At 40.4% G+C, this 12,646-nt stretch overlaps 1 protein-coding gene across 6 annotated transcripts in view; it reads left to right on the top strand.

The window, feature by feature from the left end:
* kif13a (kinesin family member 13A) overlaps positions 1-12,646 on the top strand; it is a 346,616-nt gene that overhangs the window by 308,132 nt on the left and 25,838 nt on the right. For 4 of the 6 annotated variants that reach the window (XM_085988906.1, XM_085988905.1, XM_085988904.1 and 1 more), the window contains 3 exons: positions 1,705-1,857; positions 3,588-3,665; positions 11,445-11,495. In XM_085988906.1, coding sequence (XP_085845032.1) covers positions 1,705-1,857; positions 3,588-3,665; positions 11,445-11,495 — 282 coding nt within the window. Of the gene's footprint in view, positions 1-1,704; positions 1,858-3,587; positions 3,666-6,991; positions 10,416-11,444; positions 11,496-12,646 lie in introns of all 6 variants that reach the window. The other 2 variants (XR_015078504.1, XR_015078505.1) reach the window with 1 other exon arrangement.

Raw genomic sequence — 12,646 nt, 5'->3', positions numbered from 1 at the left:
TCCTTGATGCTCATGCTAAAGTGGAGAAGTGTTTTACTCCTTAATGCTGCTCTTGATGAGCTTAGAATTCACCCAAAATTACACTCTCAGGAGTTTTATTGGCAGAAACTCAAAGGTTTAGTCCAAAGTATTTCTGCCAGTAGAAGCTTCCTTGTACATACTGATGCTGGACCAGCGAAGGGGCTCTGATGAGTTAACAGTGTCTTTGGTTCAAATGCTAAAATCTGGCCTTGCATATCGATGTAAAAAAAAGTTTGTTCATTAGTGTATTGAAACACATTGCAGTTGATGCTGATTTTCAGAGAAAAATTCTAGCATATAAGACGATATTGTGCTAATAGGTATAACATTTCAAAAGACCGTAACAGTTCTATGACTGCAGTAGTGCTCCACCTCCCTCCATGCAGTCCTTGGCATTAGAGAACCAAGTTCTGGGGATTCTCAAATTGCTCATTATCGTTAAATGCCTTTTTTTTTGCTATGTGTGTGAATTATAAATCTACAGTAAACAAAGTGAAAAATTGTTCTCCAATTAACTACGCTGAGGTTTAACAAACTAATTGAGTTTTTGGCATGAAGTTATTATCATGAAGTGGGAACCCATTATGATTTCTTACTGAATGTACTGAAAGCTGACGTGTAAGGCTATAACTCTCGGAGGGCCTCTGTTCTTTGCAGGTCACTGCATGGCTATATATTCTTCCATTGATGCAGTTTAAACTAGTTATCTGAGTCCAGCTAATACGTGGTTTTAATTGGAAAAGTTTTTTATTCATTGGTATAGATTCTAATAAAAACTGATATCCAGGTCTTTCCCTCACGGCTCAGTTCGAAAGTGCAGTGACTAGCTGAGCTATTCAGACCAAAAGGCCCCAAATTCAATCCCTAGTCAGTTCTGTCAGGGTTAAAGTAAGTAGCTATGTTATAATTAGCCACAGCGAAGGGGGAAGAATCCGCCAAGGCTCCCACTCCTGATCACTATCCTGCTGGAAAGTGTGTGTGTACACATCTGGCAGAAACAGGATCTGGCTTGCCTGTGATGTCACCTATTGTTGAATAGGTTGCCGACACTGCTATACATTAACAATGGCTGCTTGAATAAGATACTAGAATGTGACTGGTACTTGAGGGGCAGGACCTCAGTGTCCATCAATACTTTCAGAAGAGAAGAAAATGTGAAAGAGAAATGTTTTCCAAACTAACATTGGATCATTTAAAAAAAAAATCTGATTAATTATTAAGATGAGAAGCCCCAAATCAGTTTTTACTTGTAAAAATCTTCAGCTCTGTGGCTGCCCTCTAGTGGTGACTGTTTACAAACACACAGGAGGAAAGTGTAACCGAAGATAGAATTTTAATACACTGGTTAGCCTCCTATTATATTTTTCAGAGACAAATTAGCAATTTTTCTAATCGAGTAGGCCTCAGTAGCTCACACCTTCGACTGGGCCTACTCATTAATTTAGTCCAGGGGCTCAGGCCTTGGTCAGCCCCATGCCTTCACGTCAGTTAAAATTTCAGGTAGAATTGGTACTTTTTAAATGTTAATTCAACTCAACTTTTCAATGCATAGAGTTACTTCAACTTAAAAGTTTCAGCCCTTGCTGTGGAAGTACAACAGCTGAATGTCACACACAACAAGATTCCACTACATTCTGGATTTGTCATAATACAGTACTGACAAGTTCTCCTTCTCCCATGCAGGCCTCGGAAGAGGCAGAGGATCGAGAGACCTTGGCACTTATGGCAGCTAAGAGTGAAAATGATGGTTCAGGTGATGGAGAAACCTACATTGAGAAGTACACAAGAGGAGTGCTAGAGGTGGAAAATATCCTGAGTCTGGAACGGCTCAGACAGGTCAGAGTCTGTACTTAAAATAACTGCAAAACTATGCTGTGGTAATCTGAAGCAAAACACCCAGGAGCTCGCCAAGCAGTTGTGGTTTTAAAAGTCTGTACGCTGTTTGGATCTGAGGTATTCTGTACCAAGGAGATACCTCCAAAATAACTAGAAATAAACTTGAATATCATTTTTTTTAAATGTCTATTATTGATTAGTTCAGAGAGCAAAATGTACATGAAAGGTGATGGCTTTATCATCAAAAATATATTTTCGTCTGCATTGCAAGGTAGTTGACCAGTGTATATATAAAACATTTTAAACGATTGATGTTGTTTTGGTGAGTTGATAAGATGAATGATCAGCCAGCTGGTTGTGTACATAGTATCGGTATATTACTCCTTTGAATGCTTGTTTCAGAACACTAGTCCTAAAACACTCATCCAATCTACAACGTCAAACCTAGAGTGATGGACCATTCACAAGTGTGCCTCTCGGGTAAAATCTGTGGTCCCTTTCATTATGTTGGCCTGCTCCATATGGGGTATGATTTTGTCCAGAGGCATTGATGGTGATTCAATGATTGTCTCCTGGGGGGGAAAAAAACACACACTCACAATCACACGTGTAGTCTCTGGTCATTGTGAAAAATGGCTTCACCAGTCATGGTCCCAATTATTCACCACCCCATAGTGGTGTGTACTCTTGCCCTGTATAGCGCAGTTCATGCACACTCTGAACAATGTTCCTGAACATAATGGCCCAGAAATTCGGGTCAGGGGCTTCCCGCGGGTGCAAGCCCCCGACCCGCACTTACCTAGCGCGCCGGCCGTTGAGCTGTGGGCCCACGTGGAATTCCGATCCTGGGCCTCCTCCAACTGCCGGCGCGCAGTGCTTGCATATCCCAGGGGCGCAGTTAGTTCGATGCGTCCCCTGGGATCACGTGAGCCATGGAGAGCCAATGGTAGCAGGGAATGCTTCATTCATAAGTTTGACAGGAAGAGCTGTCAAAATTATAAATACTATAAGCCCCAAAACATCACTAAAACCTCAAATAAATAAAAAATCACATTTTTAAAGTAACAAATTACATGAAATAACTATTTTAAACAATAATTTAAATTTTTGAAAAAATTAATTACATTTTCTAACAGGGCTAAAAATAAACTTACCTTTCTTTAACGTATTTAAAAATAATAAACCTGTGGGGGAAAAAAAGTTTTAATTTTAATTAATTCACCACTTACCTTGTTCAAAGCAGGCCTTGCGACTGCTTTTTAAAAGTGTAACTGCTGGAGACTTACCCTCCCGGAGAAACCTGGAAAAAAAACGTAAGTTCGATGCGCACGCGCCACCTCTCTGGCGCACGCGTTCGACCACTGAACCCCTTCTTTCAGGGGAACGGAAGTGCCGGTTTCCCGCACATGCATGAAACCGGCACTTTCGTTGGGCCTACGCGTGAGTACCCCGTGTGTACTCGCGCGTTGGGACCCGAATTTCTGGGCCATTGAGATTCAGAACTTTACCCGCTGCATTTGTCAAAATTAGAACCATTAGTATTAACTCAAAATAGCTTCATACGCTCAAAGCAAGTTTATTGTACATTGTTTCCACGGGTTTCAGTTATTATACTGCAGCTGCTTTGCCATTTATTACTTATTACATTTAAAACCAGACTGCTGTTTGGCCTGTTGGAAGAGTTCTTCATTAGACATCTGTTGATTTGGGTTTTTGTCTTCCTGTCTTAGGCAGTCACAGTAAAAGAAGCACTTTCGTCAAAAGGAAGGCACATGAAGAGGAGCGTCAGCACGCCTAACGTTCACCATGTACGTACCGCAACAAATGGCACAGATCAGCTGTAGTCTGATTTGACACCATGTGTTCAAGAAAGGGCACTTGCTTGGCTTCTGATCGTGTGGTTAACAAAGCAGCATGTCGGAATTTATTGCGGCTTTTTGTAAAAACAAAAAGTGTCAATGTCCTGCTTATTGACAAGTAATATTCCAGGTGAAATAGCTTTAAGATATTGCTTTTGGATAAGACTCTGTCACAAAAACCAAGTAGCTGTGGCGTATTCTTCAAACACTGTGAAGTATACTCCCAGATTGTAGCAGGGTCCCAGCTACTTGAATTAAGTTTTGTTGTGGAGCACCTTGCATGAAGGTATATTTTTATAAACTGGGGGGGGGGGGTGAGGTGTTAAAGCATTTGTATGCAGAAGGACAGCAAAGGATTAGGTACAGTACCAAGTTTTTAATGTAATAAATGTGCAACAGTGGATTTGTTTTCAAGGTTTCCCTGCATTTTATTTGATTTTTGTTTTGGGAAAAATCATTGGGCATTCATTTGTGGTCCGGAGTGTTTTGATGTCTCATCTTTGTTAACTGTTGCCTGGACTAGCATCTCACTAACTAGGAAGCCTTCATGTCTAGCACAAGATGCAACCAGATTTTGGACAATGGTTTATTTTTGATGGTCTTGGAAAGAATCACTGAGTTGAGTCCAGTATTTTCGGCTGGTTTTCTGGTGAATTCCTACACTATGAAAACCCCATTTTGATCTCCGTGGACAGTGGTTGCGGGTTGCATTGGTGAGCTGTGAATATTGCAACTTGTAATTGATGTGGACCTTCATAAAACTGTGTTGCTCACCTGGGTGATTGATTCAGTGGTGTCCTTGGGAAGCCTGCTGCATGCGGTAACAGAAATCCCCTCCCTACAAGGTAATCCTACTAGGATCAGTCTAAAGGAAATATTTCTGACCACAAATGCAGGCCATGTATCCCAAGATGCATTGCACACTCAAATGGAAAAAATAGTGCTAACATAGAGCAGACAGCTCCAGTTCAAGAGCTAGCACAGGCATGATGGGCTGTAGCTTCTGTGAATTAAAACAGAAAATGCTGGCAAATACTCAGCAGATAAAGCAGCATCTGTGGAGGGAGAAATGGAATTAACGTTTCAGGTCATCAACTTGAAACATTAACTTTGTTTCTCTCTCCACATTTGCTGCCTGATCTGCTGAGTGTTTCCCAGAATTTTCTGTTTTTATTTCAAAATTCCAGCATCCGCAGTATTTTGCATGTGTGGCTTCTATGATGCTGAGTTACTGTAAGGCACATTTGTCAGCCACAACAATCAAAAATTGTAGAAGAAAACTGAACAGAGCAATGAAGTGTAAAAGATGTGGAAAATATTACTTTCACTTCAACCTACTGTGAAACTCAGAAGTTACAGCAAATCTTCTAATGCTTTTTATTAAAAAATAAAATGATTTTTTAGAAATGATCTTCCAAAAGGTGTACGGCTGAAGCAAAATATTTTTAGTTAGGCTAGTTGAACTTTTGTGGTGTTTCACATGGGGAGTCGAGAGGAATTATAGTCAGGTGAAGTGGGCTTAGAGGGCGGGGGATAATTGGATCACGCTGTGCGGATGTAATTTGGTTCCCATTTTAAAAATCATACGTTCTGTCCTTAATTTTACATTTCCATTATAAATCACATGTCCACATTTATAATGGAAACTTCCCATGTAAACTTGTCACACTGTAGTTATACCCTTCTGCTAGTGGTGGAAGTATAGGAAGTGTGCACAGGTGTAAGATTATTATTATCTATATATAAATGGATGTTTGCATCCCAGGCATGGTTTGTGTTTGTAAATTACCCAGCTGCTTCTTACTGGTAAACATGGCTACTTTGCATGAATATTTTGAAGTATAATATTTTGAAGTATTCAGAACTGTTTAATATTCAGTTAGCCTTTTTTGTAAGAATTGAAGATGAGGTTTTAAAAGGAATAAATTAGTTAGGCTTTCAGTCGCCCTCTGTTGTCTCTTCCTATCCACTGAGCTGTGGCAAGAAATATCCATCGTGTTTTTTAAAATTAGGAACAGTTACATTGGAATATTAAACACAGACGATCACTGATGTTGCCTCTTAAAGACAATTGTTGGAAGCTTGTGAAAAATAATTTTAAAGCCCACAGCCAACGCACGCCTCAGTTTGAGCAGATGACTAGGAATTTTAAGAGTGAGGTTACCTTCCATATTTCTGTCTCAGAAATGGGCTCAGTAAATCTGCCTTTTTGCTTGGATCTGAAAAGGAAGAAACATTTGTTAGAGAGGGACAACTGAGTAGCTGTGTGTCAAAGGGATAAGCTGGCTGAAGATTGCAGAGTAGGAGCAGAAGTAGAGTGAATAGTACAATATTACATGTTGTATAATATTTGTGCATGTGCATCCATGCCTATAACCATTGCCTTTGAGATGAGCGCAGAGCTTTAGATTTGACTAAGTTTTAGATCTATGTTGCCGAAGATTGTGCTGGTAAATTTGATGGGCAACTGAATAGCAGTACCGAATAGTGTGAAAATTGAGATCATTATTTGTTTATTATACATTTGGGCTATGTATAGTAAGAAGTGATGAAAGCTTTCAGACCTTAGAATGAGTGGTTAAGTATGTGTTTTATTATCCACTGACCCCCCTCAAAAAAATGGTGGTTCAAGAAATGGTTAATAAAATCATATCTGACAAAGTGACTGCTCTTTAGTCCTAGTGTATAATAAAGAAAACACTGTCTTTCAACTAATTTAGTATTGTCCATAAATACAGAAATATACACGCGTGTGACGTAATAAAGACTCACTACGCACTTGGTTGTACATAAAGCAAGGCTTTAATCGACTTGTAACAAAACATGGAGGTCTAGTTAGTAGTCACTAGCTTCCTGTTTCCAGACTGTCTCTGGCCAAGGTGGGCCCACGCCTGAGTATTTATACTCCTCGGACGGCGCCCTCAGCTGGCCGTTCAGTAGTACTTCCTGAGTTACTTCTTGTAGAAGTTGCGATTTATGACAGCGTGTGTATGTGTATATCTAACAGAATAATGGGTGGTACTTTGTTGGCTAAGAGAGGGAAGTTATGAACAGGAATGCAGATCCTGTGGCCTGTCTAGGCCGAGATAGGGTAGAGCAGGGCAAAATTAAGCCTAATTAATTGACTTTGAATGAAATCAGCTGTAGTGTTTTGCTAAGTGTTTGCAATTGCATAATGCAGCAGAAACTAGTTAACATAGCTTGGAAAACCAAAGAGCCATGTCAGATGCCCAAGGTCATACAGTTGAATGCTGTTGCTCATATCTATTCCTTAGAAAAAGAAGCTTGCTGAACCGATGGAGGCAAGCAGTCACTTAACTGAAGTGCATTGGAGGCCACCAATAATGGACAGCCAATCCATTTCTCCTGCCCATTTCTGTCATGTGCCCAGATGTCAACCCGAATCATTACCATTGGCTCTGCATCATTCCATGACTACATCCCACCAATTAGTGAGTGTACCTGAGTTCAGTGGAAGTCCAGACTGTCGGATTGACGTGGAAGACTGGATAAAGGATATGCGGCAGTTACTGGATGTTCGTGAAATGCCTGCTGCACTCCAGTTTGCAACTGTGGTGCACCGCCTTAAGGGAAGAGCAAAAATGCTTGTCCTTAATTTGCCACTGAAGGATCAATGTCCTGCGAGAGCTTTTGAGAAACTCAGAGCAGAATATGGGAGCTGTCAACTCTCACTGGACCCTGCAATTGGTTTCTTTCAAAACTTTCAGCAGTCAAATGAATTCAAAACCACCTATGCTATGGGGGCAGTATTAAGAACTTTTAAGTCAAGAGCCAGTAAACGGAGTTCTTCTACGCACAAGGATTTCAAAATTAAGCCACAGTTTACGAATGTTGTACTTGACCAAGATATTCATCAGAAGCCTCCATCTATGAAACCAAAGTTGTTAACCTTCAAGGGACAGCAAACTAAGCAGAAACAACTACCATGTGAAAATACGGCATCCTCTAGTCAGTTCATAAAGCCAGTCAACGTGCGCAACCAGGCCCAGTCTGCGTCTGTGCAGAGTAGCCGAAAAAGCTTAGGAGATGCTTCCGAGCTTGTTGGAGTACAGACAAGTTCCGTACAAGACCCTGCACTGCTTGAGCTTACCACATTAGTGAAGCAACTTGCTTTGCACCAGAAGGATCAAATGGAGAGACTACAGAGAATGGAGAAATTGCAGTTTATGGGGCGTCCTGGAGGCAATCCAACACCATCTCCTGTATCTAAATCTTACAGAAGTGATACCAAGTTCAAAGAAAGATTGGACAGCAAAAATACAAGATCACTGAACTGTGAAGGGTCCTGTATATGTCATCTCTGTGGACAGGAAGGCCATACCGTTAAAGGGTGCAAGTCAAAAAGACGACTTTTTATAGCAGAGAAGCCAGAAGCATTGTTTTCCAGCTTTCAGCATTTAGACAAATAAAACTCATGACTGGGGGGCAAGTTACATGTGTAATATTTTAAGAAGAGAAAAGCCCTATCCAAAGAAAATATGAAAAGTATTTATATATAGAAAATATTTCAAAACTAAGAGCTAACAAACCTTATTGTCCTTTATATGCTTCAATATTTAGCCAGCCCAGTAATGAGGAACTTATTTACATTATTGGTGTAGCACACAGACGTGGGATAGACGCTGGATTTTGAATAATACCATCAACTGTTTGCAGTGAAATCACCCAGGACTCTGCTGGAAATAGCTGAAAAAAATAGATCCCTTATTACTGTAGGCAGCCAACATGTCTCTTATTCCTATGTCCTGATGATTCATTCTTTGGTCGTATTGATGCTTTGGTCTGACTCAGAGTGTAGAAAAGGAGGAGTTTTGACCGGACTAATGATACAAGGATTAGTCGCAAGTGCCTGCTTAAAGAAAACTGCGACTTGAAAATACTGGCAGAAAGTTTTCAACATGGTATGAAAATCAGACATAACTTGCCTTTAACATAAAGTAGAATCAAGTTGGAGATCAACAGTAAGCATCAACATAAAAAATTCTAATTAGAATCAGCAACCTAATCACCAATGCCATGGCCATTCGAGGAAGCCCAAGCTGCTGTACGCAGTACGGAGCGAGTTAATCCAGACCTGTTGTTGATCGACAGTCGTCGGAAGCCTTGGTACTGGCTAAATATGGGTTTGTTCAATTTATTATTCAATCAGCATTCTATTTGCAATGACTCCACCAATGCATTGTTTAGAATTAGCAAGTATTAAGTTCATGAACTTGGAATATTTAGTGGGAGAACGTTCCAGTTGCCAAACATAATTTTTTTTTACCAAGTGCGGTGTCATTCTGTGCAGCTTCACCCCGGAGCAGAACCTTGCTGGATGGGAGCAAAGATGCCTATAGTGTTGCCCTATCTCTGACCTGCACTCCCGTCAATTAAGGTTTCACAATGGCAAAGTAGTCTTGCAAGATTGCCATGATGTGCTCAAAGATCCTATGTGTAACCGGAAGCCCAGTAACAGTTGGCTGATCTTCAGAAAGTGACCTGGTTTTGAAACTGCTGCTCTTTGTCAGCCACGCAAAGCAGTTTGCATCTTCCCAAGACAGAAACACTGTGTGCACCCAAGTTAAAACATACTACTGAAGTTCAACATCATTCTAGTAATTGGGAACCCGGTCATCAAACCAGAAAAGTGAGGAGACAATGTAATGACCATGGCTAGTTTGCCATTCAACATTACAACAGTCCATTGGAATTAAAATTCTATTCAATGTTCAGAAGGTATACCAAGTTGCTAATGAACTAGCTTGGCCACAAGGCTGTAAAAGGTGAATGGGAGAGTATTGCAGGAGTTAACATCTGATTACCTATCCAGGACAGGCAAGAATGTGGTGAGATGAGTGGAAATAAAAAATGAATGAAGCCTTGTCAATTTTTATCTTGGACACCTAATTTGGGCTATTCTGTGAATGGAAATTGCATTCTGTACTCACAGTTCAGTCTATGGAGTTATTCTGTGGATCTGATGTAATTTTAGTAGCTTCTTGGTGAGTAAGATGATCTAAAATGCGAGACTTCTCAGCTACCTGTGATGTTCTACGTTTGTAGCTGACAAAGACTGGAGCTCTATACACAACTGTCTAATTTCATAATAACTCTATACCACCGAAGAAAACAAATGAAACTATCATTGTAGTTGTGAAGTGAGCATGCTACCTATCGTTTCCAGATAATCCTGTTGATAATGCAAGGATGGTGATGACCAATTAATGTGCTGACCCAGTGGAATGGTACTGAAAATGACACGTAGGCAAGGTGGTAACCAGCTCAACACTCCAACCAAGAACAAGGGGCTGAAAACATTTATTGTGACGCAGATTGATTAATCCTGATGGAAAGTAATGTCCAAGTATCTTGCCCCTTCTCCGGAGAAATGAATGACTGTATCTGTGTATGTACAGGAACATCCCATTCTCATAGCAACAATTTCAACTAACAGCAGAATATCTCAAAGTCGCCCATCCCCTGGTAGAGAAATGCTTTCCCTCATCTCCAGCCTATTTCCCCCTCCCACCCAGAATACCTTCAATGACCCAGTTTCTGCTGAACATTTTCAAACCATTGATGAAAGCTCTTACTGGGGGAAGTGAAGAAACTGAAAACAGAGGTCAGCTGGAAGTAAAACAAGACTGACTTTGCAGACCTCCTGCAAACCTTGGTCTGGAGGTGTTGCTGTGAAAGGTATGAAAGACAGTACCTGACATCAGCATGCATGCATGTACATCACAGTAGGTAGACGTTATCAGCAGCTAAGAGATAGCAGGAGATGGGCAGAAGATTGAATTTTTATAATGGCCAGAGCAAATGCCTTCTAATTGCATACACTAATGTGGCTTGTGTACTTCTTCCTTGACTTGGTGACTGATGTCATTTGCAGTGGACCTATTCCTATTTTTGTCACTGCACTGAATAATGACATGGGCATCATGTAACAAGTGGAGGCAGCATAAATTGTGGTCATTTTAAGAAATATGTAAGTAGTGAGGGATGCAAGGCATTAATGGAAACAGGTGTTCTGTTTCGACACTAGTTGTCCCTCCTGCGTGCTATCGCACTACATGTGTGTCTGCATTTCTGTTTCACTCCACTGTCCCACTTCCTATCTCAGAGTTATTGCAGTGGCGAGAAATGACATGCACTACTCCTGTCATTATTTGTAGTTTCTTACCGAAATTCATATTTTTCAGTTTTGCTGTTTTTCAAGTGTTCAATTAGAGTTTGTGTAACTGAGGATTGCAGATGTATATGCCATGTGCTGAGCCAAGATCTACAATATTAGAAAATGTAAATTGTACTCTAAATCATTTTAGAATGTTATATTGGAAAATATTTTTGTTTTCAGTTGAAGGCTTTCTTGTATGAAGTACACAATGTTTTTAATGGGCTCATATTCATTTATACTGCTTAACTAGTGCAAGGGACATCTAATGTGCCCACCACTGTTAGTTGCTTATACAGTACTTGCTTATGGAAGTTGTATTAATTTTATTACAGATCACACCATTAACTGTGCCTGCTATAGTGAGTAACATAGTGTTGAAAAGTGATGAAAATATGTCTAAAATTCACAACTATGCTTTAAATGTGCTGCTTGTGTTTCACAAATTTTGATCAAAGCAGGAAAGGAAGACATTGTTTTTAAGTGTGGCACGTAGCAGTCATTTGAAAATCTCTGACCTGCCTGTCTTGTTTTATCTTTGGTTTCTACAGGTCTCCAGTAGTCGATTAGATATCTCTGGATATGAAGAGGATGAGTACAGGGTGCGTTATCAATGAGCTCTTAAACATTACACAAATATAATGGGTGCATTCTAGAACTCGGGGGATCACAGGCGAGAGCCCTAAACTGGGTGGTATCACTGATGAACGGAGGTGTTTATTTGTCCAGAGAATAATCCTTTACAACATATTGTAAGTACACTGTAGACTTTGATTTTCTGTTCCATTTTAAATTAATGGAAAATCAGGAGCTGTGGGCCTGCAATTGCCCAATCAGTGCTCATGACAAGTGCTGCTCCTTACCAGGAATATCCGATCAGGGATTCAGCCCTGAGACCAGTAATGAAATCTAACCTTTGAGCAAGTGCACAATACATTTTGTGTGCTCAAAAGCTTGCCTGGCTCTCAAATCATAAATCAACAGCATGGCCTTTTATTTGATTGGTTGATGAAATTCCAGGTTTGTAACAGCTGGTACCGGCAATTTAACCTCCCTCCTCCACTCCCCTTCCATTAATTAAGTTCAGGATTTGATGTCCAGAAGGGCTTGCTGACATAAAGCAATAATTATCTGGAATAGTCTCCCAGGTAAGGGCAGTGAAGATACAAATTCTGAAAGCATTTAAGAGACAGCAATGGGAGTATTGTAGGTTGCTAGCTGGTCATAGCAAATTACTACCAAGGGACACACACACCAAAGGAATGGAGTGTGTGTATCCCTCGGTGGTGATGACATCGACCATGTTTGAATCTTGGGTTTTAATTTGTTCACAAACAACTGAGTTGACTTATTTTTAGGACATAGGCAGGCACTTGGACTTGTAAACACATGAAACACTTGGCTGAAAAACAGTACTCAACAATGTTAATGATGGGCCTTGAGTAAAAGGGCAGTAAAGGTGACACTGATGTAGGCCATGAGGTTTATGTCATCACATGATACTGGTACTCACATGGCTGTATGAAGGGAGTCTCTTAACTGTTGTCCGAAAGTCAGGTCTGAGGTACAAATTTATTTTGGCTTTTGATCAATCATAGAATAGTACAGCACAGAAGGAGGCCATTCAGCCCATTGAGTCTGTGCCAGCTCTTTCGAAGAGCAATTCAGTTAGTCCCACTCCCAAGCTCTTTCCCCATATCACTGCAATTTTTTCTCCTTTAAGCATTTATCCAATTCCCTTTTGAAAGTTACG

The sequence above is a fragment of the Somniosus microcephalus genome, chromosome 5 (genome assembly GCF_052327205.1).
Source record: "Somniosus microcephalus isolate GS21.2 chromosome 5, FLI_Smic_1.0, whole genome shotgun sequence".
Classification (NCBI taxonomy): domain Eukaryota; kingdom Metazoa; phylum Chordata; class Chondrichthyes; order Squaliformes; family Somniosidae; genus Somniosus; species Somniosus microcephalus.
Note: the sequence above shows the minus strand (reverse complement) of the source record. Positions and strands in the feature narration are given on the sequence as shown.